General features: G+C 44.3%; 1 protein-coding gene and 1 pseudogene across 1 annotated transcript; one reads left to right on the forward strand and one right to left on the reverse strand.

Annotated features, from left to right (window-relative positions):
- Positions 1 to 108: 108 nt before the first annotated feature.
- LOC123460102 lies at positions 109 to 1162 on the forward strand (annotated as a pseudogene).
- A 4379-nt stretch (positions 1163 to 5541) lies between these two features.
- On the reverse strand, positions 5542 to 12945 carry Mrpl44 (mitochondrial ribosomal protein L44). Its single transcript, XM_012949736.2, has 4 exons — positions 12770 to 12945; positions 10696 to 11164; positions 8338 to 8516; positions 5542 to 6391 (listed from the first exon to the last, which is right to left on the reverse strand). Exons 1-4 carry the CDS (start codon positions 12943 to 12945, stop codon positions 6172 to 6174), a joined length of 1044 nt encoding a protein of 347 aa, XP_012805190.2. The 3' UTR covers positions 5542 to 6171.
- Between the last annotated feature and the right edge of the window lie 8695 nt (positions 12946 to 21640).

Here is a 21640-nt window from a genome sequence, read left to right on the forward strand (position 1 = left end):
CCTGGACGTAGAGGAGAGAGAGGAGTTTTTCCAGACTTTGGGGGGGGCGGGGTTCGCAGAGGGGTCTGGAGAAGATGCGTTTCGGAGGGGACCACTAAGACACGGAAGATGAGGTGGGCTGTGACTTTTAACATCGACAAGAGGGGATGGAGAGGCCGAAGAACCAAGGTGGAGGCCTGGAGTATCGCCCCAGCCTATCCAGGCGGCCCTGACCAGCTGGAGGCCTAGAAAGGCCCGCGTCCCAGCTTCCAGGGGCGGGGGAGGAGAAGGCACTGCTTGCGGCTAGAACTGCAAGGCCAGGAGCCAGGCAGCGGGGAATCTGGGTGTCAGTCTCCGGCGGAGGTTCCTTAAGGCTCAGGAGAGGCAGGGCCAGTCCAAACGGCGACAGGGCGCTCACTGTGAGTGACCACCGACCCAGAAAGAGCTGTGCATGAAGGCCAAGATCATAGAAGAGCTTCCCTGGAGACGTGAACAGCTGGGGTCTTACAAAAAGGAGCAAGTTGGTGAGAAGCAGACGTACCCCCGACCCCTCGGGCCAATCAGCACCTACGGCTCAGTGACTGTGTTGCTTGCTGGGGAGCCTGATCCCAAGGAAGAGAATGTGGATTTCGGACTTGATGCTATGTTGACTCCCCTGCTAGGACTGGACTTGCCATCCTTCCTGCTCACATCTAGTGATGATGCAACATGTGAGGAATGGTTCCCCCAAGGGTGACCACCAGAGGTCCCCCTTTTCGGGAAGTCTGCCCAGTGACCCATCATCCAGCTTTGTACTGGGACTGTTAACAGACTCACCCTCCGCTACTGCTGGCACCTTCAAGATCGCCCAAAGAGACCGACAAGAAACACCTTACTGTCTGTGGACCGCCACCCAGTGCATCAGCCCGACATCGTGGCCTACCACCACCCGAGCCACTCCCTGGCTGTGGGTCCTGCGCCTTGCACCAGAAAATGGTCATCGAATGAAGACGTCTGATTCTTGGGAACCTTTTTAGTCTCTTGAGTTGGGCCTCTTTACTTTTCCTCCGGTCTCCCTGCTTTTCCTCTGGTCTTTGCTCAATCCTCTTCTATATCTTTTCCCACTATTCCCCTTAGTTCCTTCTGGTTGTGTGTGTGTGTGGTTTTTCAATCTAATAAAATAGAAATATTAAAAACAACAAAAGCTAGTATGTATGGTCCAAGTGATGCTGGTTGAGGTTGGTCACTTGTCCCACTAGACACCTTTGAGGGGCCCAGAGTCAGCCTCAACAGGATTTGTTTCCAAGTAAAAATTATGCAGATTGGTTCCAAGTTGCTGCCTATTTCATATAGAACTGCAAAAGCATGGGGATTTTTCTACGTCAGCCCGTCACATTTTAGTGGGTGATTTAAAATAAGTACAGCTTAACAATTTGACATTTTCCTTAGAGATGAGTTGGTACTATGTTCCTTCAAGAGATGGCATCTTTTAAATTGAAAAGTAATTTTTATGCAGGAAGTTCTACCTTGTTCTTTGTGTAGCACTTGGTTCCGGTGCTCCAAACCCTAAGGTAAGTGTTACAAACCAGATTTTGCCCCCAAATGGGTATCTTTTCCCTTTTTGAACAAATAGGAAGCAGATAATCTGGGAAATCAATTTCTGATCCCTTGGGAGTTGGGAGATTATAGGTACAGGGTAAAGAATTTGATGTGCAGGGCTAATAAAGGAGACTATTTGTGTGACTCGGGTAACAAGGGGAGTTAGCCAACCCTGCAGGTTAGTGTGTTGCGACCTGGGCTGTGCAAGAGAAACGTCAGATGGCGTTTTCCATACTACTTCTGGGAGGAAAGGGGCTTACTGCGTTCACAACTGAATTCTCTATAAACTTAGAAATGCTGTCCCACAGGGACTGAATGAGGCCTTCATGACCCCAACACTGATTGCCATAACCCCACTGAGGATCTGCAGGGTAAGGGGAGTGAGGGCAAGGAAATAATAGTATGTAATCTGTTTTAACATATGTAAAATTTTTTTAATGCTCACCTAAAATCAACTAGAGTTGTCTTCTAGCTAAAATCTGGATTTCACAGGTGCTGGACCAGTGTTTGAAAGATGCATTTTCCAGAAGGTTCAATTAAATCATCTTTTCCCAGCAGCATCACTCAAATGCTTATACTCAGCTTACAGGTGGATGACAAACACGAGCGAAGCTTGGTCTTCTGGTTTTGTGTTTTGGAACTGAAGTTAAGACTCAAAGCCTAGAACAAGTGTGGGGTCTGCAGCACACACCTGTAACCCCGTACTGCGGAGGCCCAGAGGTGGGTGGGGCCCTGGGGCTTACTGGCCTAACTGGTGAGCTCCAGGCAAATAAGAGACTGTCTCAAAAAGATGTGCACAGCTTACCTGAAGAAGGACACCTGAGGTTGTCCTCCTGCCTTCACATGCACACTCATTCACACACACAAGCAAAAAAGAACCCTAACAGAAAACAAAAACAGAAATGGTGAAGAAAGAAATCCAGGTTAGCTTGGGATACTAAGGAAACCTTGTCTCCAAAAATAAAACAAAAATATGCAAGATTTTACTAAACCTACCAACTTAGCCAACTAGATACTTCTCAAAAGTTTCTCTCCATGACAGTCCTCATTACCTATGACATCTATAGGTTCTCTCCCATCAGACTCAAGTTCCACTTTCCTAGCCAGTCTCGCAAAGGAGGGTTACGTTGTTGAGATGGGTTGGTGTGAAGACTGGGCCGTGGGTGTGACCACTGAATCAGCTGCTTGCACCACTCAGGTTGGGAGAGATGCCCTTATTCTACATGAAGGCTTTAAAATATATCATCTCACCCCAGAAAAAATGAACATGATAGAGGGACTTCTTGTGGTTTCAAAAAAAAATGCTACATTCTGATTGTTGGGGTCATAGGCATGGGGGTCTCTTGCTCTTTTAAGGGGACAAATCTGTGGGGACCACAGATGAACACATGACTTTATGAACCAGGGGACTCCAAATGTTCCCAGGATGTGACTCTGGCCAGCCTGTAAATGAAGTCAGAGAGGGCAGCACAGGGAGGAGGACAGGTGTGTACTTCAGAGTAATGCGGGGCACTGCCCAGGCTGAGAGTAAGCAGTGCCCCAAGGAGCCACTGCAGAGGAGAACTCAGCGTTGGACAACGGCCAGAGAACAGTGTGCCAACCCACATGCTCCGGCTCCTATTATCTGAAGTCTGTGGGAACACAGAGTGCTTTCCTGAGGGGCATTTGGAGTAACTCTTAAGGAAGGAGACAATGGTATGACTTTGTTCTTTGCCAGAATGCCTTCCATTAGATAATCTTGTGATCTGTAGGGCAGTAGACTATCCTGTGTCTAAATAGGGCCAGAGATATGATTCACGACCCATCTGTGTTACAGTGTAGATTAAAAAGAACAACGGAGGGGGCGGGGGCGGGCGGGCTGCAGAGATGGCTTACTTGTGAAGCCTAAGGATCCAGGTTTGATTCCCTAGTACCCATGTGAGCCAGATGCATGAGGTGGCACGTGTGTCTGGAGTTTTGTTTGCAGTAGCTGGAGGCCCTGGCATGCCCATTCTGTCTGCCTCTCTCTCTCAAATAAACAAAATATTTAAAAAATATTTAGAGTAAAATATAAAAATAGACAACAGAATATTTGTAGCCTTCCCTTAATGAGCCTCAACAAAACCCTACCACTTCAACCTTCTTCCTTTTCATAGGGCATTTTAAATCTGAACTTCCTCCTCCCTTTACCTGTCAAAGTTTTTTCACTAGTGTGCTACCAGGGACACAGCAGGTAGGGCCCAAGCTGATGGGAGGGCTCTGTCCTCAATGACCTAAAAGTTTTGCTAGCCAGGTGTGGTGGCGAACGCATTTAATCCCAGTACTTGGGAGGCAGAGGTAGGAGGAGTGCTGTGAGTTCAAGGCCACCCTGAGACTACATAGTGAATTCCAGGTCAGCCTGAGCTAGAGTGAGAGCCTACCTCGAAACCCCCCCCCCCAAGAAAAAGTTAAAAGTAATTCCTTACTAGTGACCTAGTTAGAACTGGGCTTCCCCGGCCACATCTTTCCTATGCAAGCAGAGAGAGCGGGCACACCAGGACTGGGGCTTGTAGGCTCTGCATTAACCGCCGAGCCATCTCTCCAGCTCCCACCGCAGCGTCTTGCAGGAAGTTGTGGAGCTTGCAGGTTGTAGACTGGGTTTTTTCCATCTGCTGCTTCAGATCCACTTTCCGCTACTCGCCCACCCGTGAGTTCTCCAGTTCTTGAGCTTGAAGTTAGTGAGTAGGGAAGGGCTGGGTGGGCAATAGGTGGGACACCAGGACTTCTGTTTCCCCAGCTTCCTCCTTGGGCAGGTGCTAAGGGTTGGTGCCTTTGAGAAGGCTATCAATCCTGTCAGGCCGCAGCCATCTCAGGCCTAACAGCTCCCTCACTTAAAACCTGCAGAGCCCCGGGAGCCACTCAGGGCTCCCTTGGTCCTTTGACTGATTCTCTTTCCCACCAAGATACTGATGGACACCCTCTCCCCAACCCACTTTCAACCCTCAAGTATGTTTCATGTTTACATGTTTGTGTATATGACAGAAAAGGATTTTTACAAGGGCATTCATCTTTATAAAAATATTTTTTAAATTTTTTTGTTTTATGTTTATTTATTTGAAAGTGACAGACAGAGAAAGAGGCAGAGAGAGAGAGAGAGAGAGAGAGGGAGAGAGAGAATGGGCACGCCAGGGCCCCCAGCCACTGCAAATGAACTCCAGATGCGTGTGCCCCCTTGCACATCTGGCTAACGTGGGTCCTGGGGAACCGAGCCTCGAACCGGGGTCCTTAGGCTTCATAGGCAAGCGCTTAACCGCTAAGCCATCTCTCCAGCCCAAAAATATTTTCTTAACAAAAGCATGGTGGTTTTAACATGCTTCCTCCCTTTCTATTCTCAACTCCAACTTTTCTTGTTAATCCCTGGAAGCAACTTCAGGCAGCCTAAAACTAAAAATGACTAGTGCCGGGCTGGAGGGATGGCTTAGTGGTTAAGGCATTTGCCTGCAAAGCCAAAGGACCCAGGTTCGATTCTCTAGGACCCATCTTAGCCAGATGCACAAGGGGATCCATGCATCTGGAGTTCATTTGCAGTGGCTGGAGGCCCTGCCATGCCCATTCTCTCTCCCTCTTTCTCTGTCAAATAAATAAAAATAAAATATTGTTAAAAAAAAAAAAAACTAGTGCCAAAGGAGGCCAGGTGTGGTGGTGCACACCTTTAATCCCAGCACTTGGGAGGCAGAGGTAGGAGGATTGCTATGAGTTTGAGTTCACCCTGACACTACATAGTAAATTTCAGGTCAGCCTGGACTAGAGCAAAACCCTACCTTGAGAAACCAAAATAGATAGATAAAAAATACTAGTGACACAAAAGCACTAAGTCAAAGAAGATTTGCTTTGGGAGAATTAAGGAACAAACACAAAAGATTAAAGAACTAGAAAGACACTATAAGGTGAGCCCTCTACACACAAAATGTGTTTTCATGCTTAGAAGCGTCTGGTACACAGCAACTACTATGAGATCATCCTGAGTTATTAAGCCGCACTGATTTTCAGTTTATTTTTCTATTATCAGCAACATTTTAAGTTACTTTTGAATTTCAATTAACAGCACAAATTTATTTTCTGCCATCTTATAGAACTTAAACACAAAAGCAACAAAAATTCAAAACTGCTTTAGAGATCATGTAAGAAGCTGTGATAGCTATAACTCATGTTTTCAGAAATATTACAGCATTTGGGGACTGTGAAGATGATCACTGGTTAAAAGCATTTGCTTGCTTAGAAATGTAACATTAATTTCTTAAAGGCCTGAGGCTGTAACTCATAGGTAGATCACTTGCAACAACAACAAAAAACAGAGCAGTTATCAACCTACATACACTCCTGGGCATTTCAAATTATACTACAACACAGTGTTGAGGAAAAGAATCACTTTTTTATTGCTATTACAGAAAGTCACCTATGTGTGACCTGTGATTCCTCAAAGCTAGAAGAAAATAAAATAATACACCTGGCTGTATTAATTACATACAGAAGTAAACCAAAGTGTCAAAGGAAAAATAAAACCCAAAAACGTGTGACTGAAATAAACACCTATTTAATGTTAAAAACACAGTACAAAGTCGGAGACATAGTTCTGTATGATTGAGAAATGGTCAGCTAGGAGCACTGTGACACTTGTCTGTTTTGCTCACCAAGGGCAGTCAGGGTGGCACCCCGGTGACCGGCTTTTCTGCTCGCGCTCTCTGCAGGCTTGGAGTAGTCCCAGGGCCTCCTGTTCTCCGTGAGTCCATACAGCTTCCTCAGAGCCACTCGGGCAGCTTCTTCCTCCGCCGCCCCGATCGTCTCCCCCGGTCCTTCTGCAATCAATTTTCTGTCACTACAAAGAAAGCAGACCGCGCTCCTTAAATGCCATGGTACCTCCTAATACACAGGAGAGCGCACAAGTGTGGCTCTGAATGCTCACTTCCACTGTAATGCACACGAGAAGTTGCACAACAGCTCTATATACAACCTTTGGATATAAGTTTTGTTGCCAAGTTCATTGTATACAACAGACAAACACATTTTGATAAGATATAAACAAGTTACTATGCACCAATGTTTTTAAAAACAGTGTAAACATATTGCTGTTGGTTTAAATGCTGGTGGGACAATTGGGAGTTTATGTATCTTCTAGCAGAAATATAAATAGTCTACAAATTATAACTTATTTTAAATATATTGTGAGTATGTGATATAACCGGAAGAAAGTTTCTGTTGAAAACAATGTCTCTCACTTCTGGCTTCTTCCTAAACACACCACTGCTGTATTTGCTTGGCTCAAATCCATTTACCCCCGTAATCCTGAAACAGACAAAGCATCTGGGGGTGGGGAACGGAACGAACCTCGTGCAGGTACAAGAAACATGGCAAAGCTGCCACAAGAGTGTTTAACAGGAGATGGACGAACATTACTCCATGTTTATTGCCAGAAACCAAGGCTGCGTGGTGGTTCACACCCAACTCCAGCACTTGGAGGCTAAGGCAGAAGGACTGCTGTGAGTCTGGAACCAGCCTGGGCTGCCTGCTGAGTCAGGCCAGCATGATCTACAGAGAAAGATCCTGTCTCCAAAAGTTAAAGAAAATCAAATAGTAATAAAGTAGAGTCATGGTGTGAAAATCTAGAAAAGCTACTTTGCTGTTAATATGGCAAATTACTTCTAACACTTTTTAAGTTGTAAGATCATTCCCCGAAATTTGCCATTGTCATTAGCAACACCACGTGTAGCAGCCATGTTGCATTCCATCGTGCACAGAACCCACCAGGCTAATCTGTAGTTTGTTATTAATGCACATTGACTATTAATGAGCAGGGACTGCTCGAGGGACAGAGTAGACAAATGAAAGAAAAGAAAAACAACAAAGGAGCACCTTTGCTCCCAGAGCTTTGCCTACAACTTTAAGGCAATCAGAAATATTAAATCAAAGGACATAGAAATTTTAAAGATTCTTTCATTCTGTCAAAAGTTTTCGTAGTGTTATTATACATTTTTCTTTTACCAGTAGTGTATGAACCATTGATAAAGGATGTGTTTAAGGTTTACCAATCTGGTCAGTAAAAAAAAAAAATTAAAAAAAAAAAACCAAAACCTCATTGTCTTTGCTTTTATATGCCATTTAAGACTGAAGATAAAAAACTTAACACCAGCCACTTTGTCCTTCCTGATGTTTGACATTACTTCTGAATCCATAAAGCCCTTCTAAGAAAGATTAGAAAAACATGCACCTAAATTGCAGCCTAGTTACTGAGGTTAATGTTTCTATCTAACCCTTGAATTCCTCCTCCCCCATTGTGGAGATGGAACCCTGGGCCTTGCTCATGCTGGGCAAGCATTCTACCACTAGGCTACACTTCTAGCCACAAGCAACTTAATCTTGAAACTTGAAATAAATTTGGGACAGACCAATCTCTTAGTAGTAAGTAATAGAACTAAAAAGCTCAATATAACTTGATATTTAGACAACTAAGCTCTTTCTTTACTATTCTGAGATCAACTGAAGCTGCTCCCAAGAGTAGAGTAAGGTTAAACCTGGAACAGCACCTATTTTAAAAAATGGTTAGTGTACATTCCATGTAGTTCTATAGTCAACAGTTAGCTGACCAAAGTTACTATCAGCAAAACAGACTACTTGCTTTCCCTTAAGATTGACAGAAATTAAATACTAATAAATAACCACAGGAATAAGACTTTGAAACATATTTTGATGCTACTAGAAGTGATGTTAAAAAAAATAGGAAGAACCCATCTGATACAAGCCATGAGATAGATTGTTTTCACTGACCAGTATAATCCAACGAAATACAAAGGCAGAGCTGTTGTGCTTCCGCACTGCCTGGTGAGCCGGGATTCAGGAGCTGGGATATTTCTTCTCTTCAGTTCCTCTACCAATAGCCCCATGGGATTTATTACTGTCCACATCTCAAAAAGCTCTTTCCCAGTCATTTGTGTAATTAAGAAGTCCTGTACATAAAATAGCAATTTATACACTAAAATTAATACAAAGAATCTTATAACCAGAATTCAAAACACAATTCTAAGGAAAAACCCTATGAAATGAAAGACAAAATGTACAACCTGAAAATCCAAAATCTGAAATACTCCAAAAAATGAATCTGTAGTTACATGATGCTTCAAAAAGCTGACTGGATTTCCAAGGGTATTTTGGGGGTCGGGGAGACAGACAGGGAGAGAAGTGTTCCTGCTGCTCTAAACTCAGGTTCTCACTGACATGCTGGGCAAGGAAACAGTCAACCAGATTATATACACGCAAGCTCCTAGTTTTTCTCATGTAAATCTTAATGTAAAAATCACAGCTGAGTAAGAAAAATCTGAAAGCTTGGGAAACCTACTTCAAGAAATATCCTAACTTGGGCTGGAGAGATGGCTTAGCGGTTAAGTGCTTGCCTGTGAAGCCTAAGGACCCCGGTTTGAGGCTCAGTTCCCCAGGACCCACATTAGCCAGATGCACAAGGGGGCATACACATCTGGAATTGTTTGCAGTGGCTGGAGGCCCTAGTGCGCCCATTCTTTCTCCCTTTCCCCCTGCCTATTTCTCTTTCTGTCCGTCACTTTCAAATAAATAAATAAAAATAAATTTTTAAAAAAGAAATTATCCTAAATCATTTAAAATTATATCCTCAGTAAGAAGAAAAGGGTTTAAGGTATTGAATGAACAACTTCTAACAGAAACCCATGGGTAGACACACCAAGCATGTAGATGGAACTGTTAATAACTTTTAAAAAATTATTTAAGTAATTTCAATAAACTGCCTTTAAAAATTATTTATGATTTGATAGCAGTTCTTTATAAGGCCAAGAAAACTATCAGGGTGATCTCAGCTACTTGGAAAACTGAGGCAAAAAGATCACAAGTTTAGGGTCTACATGGGTTACAGAACAAGTTCAAGGCCAGCCTGGGCAACTTACCTCAAAACAAAATACACAAAGGACTGGGATGTAGCCCAGTGGTAGGGCACTTCCTTATTTTAAATAAGGTCCTAGATTCAATCTCCAAACAACACACACATAAAAAACTAAGCAATAATTTGTGAAAATTTAAAGCAGAATTCATTTTACCAATAAAGTAAATCTTATAGAGAAAATATGGAAACAAATAGTTTCATAGCAGTCTGTATATTGCAATTAGCTCATAATAACAAATAGGATATATAGGGGCAGGAGAGAAGAAGTTTAAAATGTCCTTAGTTCATAAAATATCAATTTCAGCTGGATGTAGTGACACGCACCTTTAATCCCAGCACTTGGAAGGCAGAGGTAGGAGGATCGTCGTGAGTTTGAGGTCATCCTGAGACCACATTGTGAATTCCAGGTCAGCCTGAGCTAGAGTGAGGCCATACTTTGAAAAAAAAAAAAAAAAATCAATTTCATTACAACATCTTCCATGTACCAAAACTTCATTTCTGCTTCCTCACTATCACAGGCCCAAGCTGGGGAAGGAGGAAGGCAGGGCCTACCTATGAACAAACTCTGAAGTGTTAATAACACAAAGACCTTTTTCTAACAAGTTATCAAACTTGGCATCTAACTAAAGGAACAGAGTCCAACAGAAAGTGATGCTCGCTTAAAGATGCCAACACTCAAGGTCTAAATCAAGAATATTAATTACTTATGTTGATTCTTTATTTAATAGTGATGATTTTTTCATCTATTAACAGAAGACAAAATGTTTCTCAGTTGGTAATTCTGAAAGAACAGTAGGAATCAAATTGTGTTAATAATATAACTTCTGATTAGCTAAGCTTCCAGCTGGCAAAAAGCTAGCTGCACATTAAAGGGCCTCACAAATGTAGGAAGAGCAACACAGCAGCTGGTGAAGCAGCGGCTCCCAAACATCTGTGGACAAGCCCGAAGGAATGATCCTAGGCCCTAATTACACGAAGCCAAAGATGATACGACTTCAAGTTCTTCGGAAGTCACCGCCCATTTGCTTCTGACAGCAGCCTCAATAAGCGACAACTGGAGTAACTAAGGCCAAAGCATTAATGAGAAGCTTTAGGACAGGTCTTAACCAATTTTTGTTGGGAGAAGCATGCACTTATCAAACAGACAAGATACAGATTTTCGCCCGCTTCTGTCCACTTCAAGCATGTTCAAGCATGTGCGACCAGTCACTACCTACCCTGATGAACAGTGCAGTCCTCTGAGGCCCGCTGCTCTGCAGCAGGGCTCCAATCACCGCAAAGAAAGTCCGATGCAATACAGGTGCGGGAACTGGAAATTCAGCACTGAGGGTTAACTGCTCCACAGCCAAGTTTCTAGCGACATGACACACCACTTCCTCACCCATAAGAAAGTTAATCAAGTTTTTGATGCCTTCAGCAGGCAAGTCTGGGAACTCATCTTCAAGAAATTGTGTAAGGCATGTTTGTGAAAAAGAAATTCCTTGTTCAAATAGTTCTTGATTATCTTTAAGGTTCAGAAGAACAGCTTCTTTCTCTATCCCCAGTTTCTGCCGTTTCGCCTCTTCACTCTTAATATAGCAGCTATTAACAAACGCAGTTTTGAGAAGATCTAAGGAAAAGGTTTCCTGTAATCGATGCCCAAAAGCTTGTATTTCAGCATGGTAATCCCAGTTGGGCTTCTCTGAACTGAAAATGTAAACACTGCAGATGTTAAAGAGAACATGTAACCATGGAAAATTTTTTCATTGTGCTGATATTTAATCATATAAGGAATTGAGAAAAGTTTGTTTCTTTTTAATGTCAAGCTCTAATGGTTTCAGTTACAAAACTTAAATGAACATCAGCAGTCCTTTTTACATTCTACATATAAGATACAATTAATTTTTCCTTTGTTCCAAAAGCCACATTAAAATAGTTGTTCAGCATCAGATTAAGCCATTGTTCTAATTTCTACATTACTTATTTCTGCTCCAACCATGAAGTTACGCTTTCCACCTTGGTATAAACAAATGATATCGTCACAAATTCAGGGCAGGAATAGTAGGTACACGACATCTACTTTATATTTCATTGACTTAAATCTTGGAAATGTCCACTTAAATTAGCAACTAAATAACCTAGCATCAATATTATTAACATGTTAAAATTAACATGAGGGGCTGGAGAGAAAACTCAGCAGTAAAGGAACTTGTCTACAAAGGACCCAGGTTTGATTGCCCGGAACACATGTGTAAGTCAGATGCACAAGGTGGCACATGCGTCTGGAGTTTGTTTGCAGAGAATGGAGGCCCTGGCGTGCCCATTCACTCTCTATCTGCCTGCCCCCCCCCATCTCTCTCTCTCTCTCAAATAAATAATTGTTTTAAGTTCATAAAAAGCTAGGCTAGGAATATCGTGCCTAGCACATGCAAGACCCCGGTGCGCACACACAGTTCCAAGAATTAATACATCTTTTTCTAAGGAAAGAAGGCTGGAAGCCAAAATAAAAACCTTTTTATAGAAAAAAAAAAAAAGCAGTGAAACTGAAAGATCTGGTTTGAAAGTCATAAAAATCACTCAATTTACATAAGTTTCTTCCAAATTCAAAAGCTTAGAATGCACAGATTTATTAATAAATAAATGCAAGTTAAGATGAGATGCTGACTTTTGCCTATTGGAAAGGGACATAATCTACATTAAAAAACGTGTTTTTATTGGCAAAAGTATAAACTGAGCCAATATTTTTCTAGCAGGTAAAATTAAAGGAGGAATGAAAATTTCCTAAGTTCCCAAAGTGGAATAACTTCAAAGATATTGTTTCATTGGCTGTACGCACTATATAGTGGAGGTCAAATGCCAGTTAAGTGGGATCACAAAAAAGGACTGAAGGGCATCTCTTGTGTGTTCTGAGTAACCCTTGACAACATGTCAAAGACACACGTAAAGTACGAACTTCCCTGGAGTTACAAAAAACTTACTTTTTTCACCAGACTGAACAAAACGAATGAGGTAAAAAACCTCAACTTTTTTCTCTTACTCCGGGCAGTGGACTTGTGGTTCAAAGAGAGAACTTAACACCCCCACCACCCCACCCCCCGCCCCCCACCCCAGTTGGCAACGCTGTGGATGCCTTTATCCCTGGGGTCGGAACCCAGAGAATTCGCAGGCATTAACACACCGGGGCCCCAACCGGCCAAGGTCACGCCCCGCGCAGCCCACCCGCCCTCCATCGCTCGCAGTCCCGGCTGCCCCGCGCTTCTCCGCCCGCGGAAGCCCAGGTCCCGCCGCAGACCCGGTCCCGGGAGCTCGTACCGTCGCACCGGCGGCGGCGGGCAGCGCTGCAAGCGCCACCGCTCCAGCTCCTTCTGGAAGCGGAAGGCGGCTCGGAAGTCCTTAAGTCCCCGAACCCGCAGGTCCCGCGAGCGCGCGGCCGAAGCCAAGAGGCAGCGAGCCCCCTGCGGGAACACGCACAGCAGCCGGGAGGCCATGGCCGGAAGCGAGCAGCGGAGGGCGGAAGGAAGGCGGGCGGACCGGTGTTACCACAGCACCGCTCCCCCCGGGAACTGAGACGCGGCCGGAAAGGGGCCGGGGGCGGAGACCGCATCCAGGGCGCTGGGAGGCGGCGGGCGGCCTGCCCCGGGCCGGAGTTCTTTTCAGGTCGGAGGGGCTGGGGCGGAGTCTGAGCGCAGAAGTTACCGGAAGAAGTTACCTCTTTTCTCAAAGTAAAACAAACTTGTGTCACGTTCAGTTTGATATATGTAGACTATCAAAACAGAAATCATACAAGTTTTACATTGAATCCTATCGTGAGAACATCAGTCCAGGCACTGTTGGGCAAATATTTTAAATTCTGTGTCTTTTTAATATTTTATTTATTTGTTTATGAGAGAGAAAGAGAGAATGGGCTCACCAGGGCCTCTAGCCACTACATATGAACTCCAGACACATGTGCCCCCTTGTGTATCTGGCTTATGTGGGTCTTGGGGAATCGTACCTAGGTCCTTAGGCTTCACAGGCCAATGCCTTGACTGCTAAACCATTTCCCCAGTGCCCAAATTCTGTGTTTTAACCAGCACTTCTCCGGAAGTCTTACTCTCCAGGGTCCTAGGATGAAGAACTGTGTTGAGGGCTGCAGAGATGGCTCAGCGGTTAGGGCCCTTTGCTGCCTGCAAAGGGTTCGACTCCCCAGTTCCCACGTAAAGCCAGATACACAAAGTAGTGCATGCACCTGAGTTCATTTGCAGCAGCTGGAGACACTCTTTTCTCTCTCAATCTCTGCCCCTCTGTCCCTCCCTCCCTCCCTCCCTCTCTCCCTCCCTTCCTCTCTCCCTCCCTCCCTCCCTCTCTCTCTCTCTCTTTCTCTCTCTGGTTGCAAATAAAAAAAAATTTTAAGGAAATTAAAATATGTAAAAACAACCACAGGGCTAGGGAGATGGTTCAGTGGGGAGCCCCTGAGCCCGAGTCCAATCCCTCAGAACCCATATAAACATCTGGATGTGGTCCTACTCCCATGTAATACCAGTCTTGTGGGAGACAAGGGCCTGAGGATGACTAGGGCTCACTGGACGGGCAGTCTGACCTAAAATAACAACTGGGTTCACTGAGAGACTCCATTGAGAGACTCCATCTCAAGGAAATAAAGTGGAAGAATGATATAAAAGGACACCTGGTGTTCTTTGAAATCTGCTTGTGAGTACACAGGGCAACATATCTGTGCACACACACTAAAAACATGCATATGTTCTGCATCCACCATTACACGTGCCAATTTTTTTAACTACATTTTTTAATGGGTGAGGCAGAAGACTGGGGGAAATAGCACCAGAACATTAACAAGTGAAATTGTGAGTAGTTTTTTTTTTTTTTTTTTTTTTTTGGTCTTCCCCTGTTTACAAATGTCATTATACTGTTTTCTTGCAAATGTAATGCAATGTCAATATCCTTGAGTGCTAGGAGTATGGTGCCCAATTTGAGTTGCTATTCTCTACTCTTCAAGATAGAGTATTTGAATGGCTCTTCTTGGCTTATAAAACGTTTTTCATGGATAGGGAGAAAAACAAAGGAGTTCAATACCTATCAGCATCTGAGCTAATGAATTCTGTACAAAGGAGCCGTAGGTGTCTCTGTATCGAGAGGCCCTCAACGATATAATAATGAGAGTACCTGTGGTGGTTTGAATAGATGGCCCCCAAAATAAGCAGTTTTTTATTTGTTTGTAGTTTGCATCTGTAGCCGCCTGGCTGGAGGCAGTGTCAGTGGGTGGATCTTAAGGTGTGGTGGTGGGTTTCAGATTTCAATCTAAAGATATGCAAAGTGTGTCTAGCTGGAGTTCCTCAAGTGTGCTGTGCGGCTTTTGGCTTTAAGGCTTGTGCTTCTCTCTCTCTCTGCTTGGTCCTGTGAAAGCACACCAGCTTCTTCTGCCATTATGGAACTTTCCCTAGCTCTGTAAGCTTCAATAAATCCCTTCTTCCATAACTGTGCCTGGTCTGGAAGTTTATCTCAGCAAACCTGAAGCTGTCTGTTACAGTATCCTTTGCAGATTTATAAAAACAGAGTCTCAGTTTCTCCAAATGCACTACATGGAACTTAGAAATTGTCGTGTTGTTCTGCCTGCCTTCTGTTGTCATAACAAATTAAACAATCACGTTAAACAGAAGAAAGGTATATTTGGGCTCACAGTTTTGAAGGTCCCAAGCCAATGGTAAAGCGGCACATCATGGCAGTTAGAGTGTGGTGGAGAAAAGCCCATTAACATTAGGGCCAGGACATGAAAATGACTGGGGAAGAATGGGTTAGGGCCCATAATCACCAAGGGCCAAAGAGTTCCCACTGGACTTCTCTTTTTCTACCATCTCCCAGCAGTGTTATGGGCTGAGGAGCAAATCACACATGGTCCTTTGGAGTACATTCCAGATCCCAATATTGTAAACATGTTTTAACAGTTTTTTTCAATGAACACTCAACATTAGTAATATCTCTTGGCTCCAGCCTAGGTCCAAAAAATAGCACTTGACAGGAGGGAGGAAAAAGACTTTACTGTTAGCCACAATTATCCAAAGCTTCCCAAGTGTCAACAGCTTTCTGGTTTCCAGTGGGTCAGAGCCCACCCCCAACAACACACTGCCTCCAGGAGGCGTTAATTCCCAAATCTCCATCAGCTGGGAACTTAGCATTCAGAACACCTAAGTTTATGGGGGACACCGGAATCAAACCAACTGATGGAGATTTGGGAATTAACGCCTCCTGGAGGCAGTGTGTTGTTGGGGGCGGGCTTATGAGTATTATAGCCAATTTCCCCTTGCCAGTGTTGGGCACACTCTCCTGCTCCTGTTGTCCACCTTATGTGGACCAGGGGGTGATGTCCACCCTCTACTCATGTCATCATTTTCCCCTGCCATTGTGGAGCTTCCCCTCAAGCCTGTAAGCCAAACTAAATCTTTTTCCCAGAAGCTGCTCTTGGCTGGGTGATTTCTACCAGCAATGGGAACCGGACTGCAACAGGTGTGAACCACTATACTCAGCCAGTGTACTGCATTGGTGAGGCTTAGGGATAAATAATACAATTAAATCCATATAAGTTGGTTTCCCGTACAGAGTTAGTACCAGGACTGGTTACAAGGGTTTTGGAGAGCTGAAAGGCCTAGAGACCATGGGGTAACTATAGCTCCACAGTAGCAGGATGGGCAAAGAGGCTGTAATAGCATAGGCAAGGGGCCTGGGAGCCTAGCAGGCATTGCCCCCACCAGCTGATACAACAGAGGAACATTATAACCAGTAAGAGATTAGTGGGGAGGGGATATGATGGAGAACGGAATTTCAAAGGGGAAAGTGGGGGGGGGGGGGAAGCGGGATGTTACCATGGGATATTTTTTATAATCATGGAAAATGTTAATAAAAATTGAGGAAAAAAAAAAAGAGATGAAGCTACTGAGAGACTATGTAGGAGACTATCCTGGTTTCTCCTTTCCTCCAGTCTCCCATCACTGCCTCACAAAGTTACTCAGAAACAAAATAGCAAGGTAGTCTGGGTATTGTAGTTTGCAGATTCCAGGCATCTGCAGACTGTGGACTGAGCAGGAAGGAGAACAGCTGATAGCAAATAAACAGATGCCTGGCAGGATAACTGTATTGAAATAGCAGATGTGAAGGAGGAGAAGAGAATCCTAAATTAGAATACTGATCCATCAAGTTAACATACCATAATTCCTCCAAAAGTTAGGTACTTTTAAAAGCTCACAATTAGTTATGGTGATATTTGTAATTATCATTCTCATTATTATAATAAAGTTATAAAAAGTAGTCTCTCAAGAAATCTGGTATAAGACACAGGGACCTAGAGTCAGGAAAAATAATGACAGACCAGATTAAAGATCAGATCCAACCTTGTATACTCAACTTCTGTTTTAACTTTCTCTCTCCTCATTTACAGTCAGCCCACACTCAGATTGCCCTACCGTAAGGAAAGTGTAAGAGAAAAGCAAAAGAGAGCACCGGTCTTGATCTCTACAGACAGACTGTTTATTATTAGAGAACACAGCGAGGCGCCTCCACTTTCCTGTGGGATGAAGGCTGAAGCACTGAGCCAGGAAAGGGTGTAAGTTTATAAGGAGAATCCTAAGAAAACCAAACTGGACCAGGTGCAGTTGATAAGAAAATTGTAGCTGTTTGTTTCCTTGTTCAAAATAGGCTTCTTCAGCCAGAATGTCCAGGGAGGAGACTCAGATGGTCTTTGGTCCTTCAAGCCATCTAGGCTAAGGGGAGTCCATCAGTAAGGGAAGGGTGCCAAACTTCTTTATTGCCCGCAAGCTTCAGGGATAGCTATTAACTCTTCAGTTTTCAGGGAAAGCTATTAACCCTTCACCTACAAAAATCAAACTCCATCTACCTGGGTCCCCTCTACCATCTGCTACAGGCTAAAATTTTCAAGATTGGAAACTAAAAAGAAGCTGATCACGTGCCACTTCCAATAGGGTTGGTTACAGGACATCCTTCCCTACGATATTGAACATCCCATACCTCAGGATGAACCTAGATCTTTTACTAGGAAGTGCTACTACTTCTTTATACGTTTCAGGTACAGTTCCAAATGCCAGAAATACAAAAACTCCAATGCCCAGGAGCTGACCATCAGGCCAGAATGTTCTACCATGGGCTCTGAGATAGCCTTCCCTCCAGAGAAGCCCTGATGGCTGTGACCTAACATTGCCCCTTATCAGCATGAAGCAGCCAAGAGGTCATCACCCCATTTCCCCAACTGCAGTTAGGGTGGCTTCTAGGGGGGGATTGAAATACTGTAGAAAACAGGCAGTTTTCTTGGCAAGGCGGATAGATAGGAAGAAGAGCCCTTGACAGGTGGCTGTATTCTAACACAAGATGGTGAAGAGGGGTGACAACCCCTTCTCCTTCTTCCTGGCCTGGGCTGGCATGGCGGCTTCCTAGGACCCGTGCAGGACTGGGAACATCACGGACCAGCCAGCGCCTCCACCTTCCCTTAAGCTGACCAATCATGGGCTCTGGACAGGCGGGCTTCTCCCATTCAATGTAAGTCTAGTTCCCACAGGGACTGCGGATTTTCCAACTCTGGAATCCCCTCCTCATTGAGGTGTCTGTTCTCTCTGTTTTCTTTTCCTCTTACTTTGAAATAAACTTTATTCATTTAAAAAACAAAGATCAGGTCCAAGGTAAGAAGCTGGGTTAGCCATCATAGTTACTATATGTAATCTCTGATCCTGTATCACTATTAAAAGGTAATATTACTTCTAGCCAGGAGTGGTGGCACATGTCTTTAATCCCAGCACTCGGGAGGTAGAGGTAGGAGGATTGCCATGAATTTGAGGCCACCCAGACACTACACAGGTTAGCATGGGCTAGAGTGAGAGCATACCTTGAAAAAAATAATAATACTATCTCCACTTTAGAGATGCAACATTGATAATCACTGACTAGCTCACGAAAGGTTTCTCTGCTGGTTGGCAGCAGACGTGATGCTAAACGTGATCAGTGCCGGCACAGAGTGACGCTCGCAGAGCTGGCAGTCAGGAGGAGGACCTTGTGAAGAGGCTGCTCGCCACTCAGCAGGCCAGCCCACATCAGTTCTTGAGTATCTACAGTCCATCAGTTGGAAGAGACTGTGTCAGGGTTCTTCTGTCATGGCTGGAACCCATTCCCACCACGTTTCACCCCTACCATCCCACGGAGACTTTGGGGCAGCTGACTGGACTAATCCGTTTCATTTGCCACAGCTGATGGCTCCTCCCTCCCTGGCATACTGTCTTCCTGGGCTCTAGAACAGCACCCAGTCCCTCCAGCGTTCTGTTTCCCAGGGCTGCCTCCTCACTTGCTTTTCCGTGTTTCTCTCTCTTCACTGTTGATGTGCTCTTCGTTGTTTGCACACACCCTCCCTCCTGGACCTAGTCTGCTTTAGGTCTGTAAGAAGGACATATATTATTGAAGGTCATTCAGAGGACTAGGGAGATGGCTCAGCACATAAGAGCACTGCAAGCATGAGGATCTAAGTTCAATTCCCAGCAACCACAAAAGAAACTGGGTGCGGCCGTGCTTGCCCCAGGTGCTAAGAGGGCCAGAGACAGAAGGATCACTGGGGCTCCCCGATCTAACTGAAGGATGGTAGCTCCAAGTGCAACGATGAGACTCCATCTCAAGGAATTCAAGTGAAAGAGAAATAGAGGAGAGCACCTATGGTCATCACATCCACATACAGAGGTGCATGCAAAACACACAAACATTTTGGATTTAAACACTGACTCTAACAAAATATGGTATCAAGATGAGTTAAATATAAAACTTAATTTGTTCACATGAAATTGCCTTCAAAATATAACTGTTTCAAGTACATTTCAGAAGAATTCTTCTGGAAGCACCTGCCCTTACAAGACACTGGAAGAGCTTTGAGTCTTTCAGGTCAGCACTCTGCAAGCGTGTGAGGCGAGAGATCCTTGCACCCTGTAGACAGTGAGGCATTCTTGGTGATGATTCATGTTCTGTGCTTGGGGAAAAACTTGGAAAAACCTGGTAAAAGGACAAACTGAGGAGCAGTACAATTATAAAGAGTTGGGCTGGGGAGATGGCTCAGTGGTTAAAAGCATGTGCTTGTAACACCTGCCGACTCAGATTCAATTCCCTAGTAATCAGAAAGCCGGATGGACAACGTGGCACATGCACCTGGAGTTCATTTGCAGTGGCAAAAGGCCCTGGTGCATTAATTCATATTTTCTCTCTCTTCCTCCCTCTCTCTTGCTCTCTCTCTCTCTCTCTCTCTCTCTCGCACACACACACACACACACACACACACACACACACACACACACAAAAGTAAAAAGAAAAGAGTATGTGAACAAGTAACAATTCATGAGTAGCTCCAAATCCCAAGTGATGTGGGGGCTCTGAATTAAGTGTAAGCAGCAGGTTTTTTTATAGGGTGAACATCCAAGGATTACAAAAAATATATATTTAATTGCAGTTTTACAGTTACAAAGTGGTCTTGTTTGATGTATCCCATTGGAAAGTTTCTTGTTATACACTTAGGGTTTTGTTTGCTGTTTCTGATTGGCTAAGCTTAAGTTTTGTTTCCTTTACTTCAGGCATTTACAAGAAATTGTTAAAGTTAAGTTTCACTTGTGTTTACAAATCAAGAAAGGCTAAGGCCTTAAGTTGGCCTCAACTGCTGTTGTCTACTCAGGCGCTACTCAGGCCTGGTCCCCACTGTAATCTAATCTACCAGGCCAGGGACCTGAGTATAGTTCTTTGGAAACAAGGTCTTATTGGCCCCAGCTAGTCTCTGGCTTACTATGTTGTTGAGGATGACTTTCAATTTCTGACTCTCCTGCCTCCACCTCCTAGGATGACAGGTGCACATTACCATGCACGTTTTACATGGATCTGGGGACGAGCCCAGGGTTTGTGTATGCAAGGCAAGCACTCTCCTAACTGAGCCACATTCCCAGCCTAGGTTTTGAAAGACTTTGTAGCTGGTGGACTTCTCACATCTCCTATCACGTGTAAGGGAAAACAAAACCTTTACCAAGCCTCTGGGCAAGGCATGGTCTCCTTCCTTCATCCTCACTCCCCACTCTCCATCTTGCTCAAACATGTTCACCTCAGAGCAGCTGTCATTTTCTTGTCCAGGATACCATTTTCCCCACATTCCACAGGGCTGACTCCCTTCTTTCTCACTAGCTCAAATGTCACCTTTCAGCCGGGAACCTTCAGTGTCTCAGGTTGTGTTCTTTGTAAGCAGAAACTGAGCTAGAGGTTGGCACGCAGGGTATTATTAGGATATAACACCTACAAAAGGATGAGGTAGTCACAGAATTAGGCAAGGGAGGTCAGGGGTAATACAACCTCACCAAGTGTCACCCAGCCTAGGATGGTGCAGTGGACAAGAATTGCCCCGCAATGTCTGATGGCCTGGAATGTGCGTTCCTAACTTGCTCAGTAGTAAATGCAGGCTGTCCTGTGAGGAACAAGACTAGCTATGGTGTCTCCAACAGCTGTGGTGGATCCGGAGGCAGCTGAAGGCTAGAGACTGCGGACTGTCCTTCTATGGAGTTATCTCTATATTCACCATTCTGTTTGAAATGGCAGCTACTACCCTTCACTACTTTACTCTCTCCATTACACTTAGCATCTTCTTTTTTTTTTTAAATAAAAAGTTTTTCGAGGTAGGGTCTCACTGTAGCCCAGACTAACCTGGAATTCACTCTGTAGTCTCAAGTTGGCCTCAAACTCTCAACAATCCTCCCACTTTGACCTCCTGAGTGCTGGGATTAAAGGCGTGTGCCACCACTTCCAGCTATACTTGGCATCTTCTGATGTAGTCTCTCCATTACCCTTGTCATCTTCTAATCTACTTTGTGATTTAGCTATTTACTTACTATCTGGTTACTTTTCCCTTTTCTTTTCTTTCAAGCCTTTTCTTTTTCATGGTTGGGTGGATGGAACCCAGGTTCTTGCACAAAGCAGGACAAGCTCTCTACTACTGTTTTAGTTACCTTTCTTGGTGCTGTGACAAAGTATCTGACCAAAAGTAACTTAAGGAGCAGGTTGTTTGGGCTCAAGATTCTAGAGTGCACAGCAGCAAGAGTAAGAGGCAGCTGGTCACCTTGTGTCCACAGTCAGGAAGCAGAGAGAGAAAAGTGTTGCTGGCCCACCTGTTTTACCCAT

This window comes from Jaculus jaculus, chromosome 4 (assembly GCF_020740685.1).
Source record: "Jaculus jaculus isolate mJacJac1 chromosome 4, mJacJac1.mat.Y.cur, whole genome shotgun sequence".
NCBI lineage: Eukaryota > Metazoa > Chordata > Mammalia > Rodentia > Dipodidae > Jaculus > Jaculus jaculus.

Excerpts from the sequence above, each read along its gene's own strand:
- Mrpl44 (XM_012949736.2), bottom strand. The coding sequence starts at position 12,945 with ATGGCCTCCCGGCTGCTGTGCGTGTTCCCGCAGGGGGCTCGCTGCCTC. Across the intron at positions 11,165-12,769 it reads CCGCCGCCGCCGGTGCGACG|TTCAGAGAAGCCCAACTGGG; the intron begins GTACGAGCTCCC and ends TTACATTTTCAG. Across the intron at positions 6,392-8,337 it reads TATTTCGTTGGATTATACTG|TGACAGAAAATTGATTGCAG; the intron begins GTCAGTGAAAAC and ends CTTTCTTTGTAG.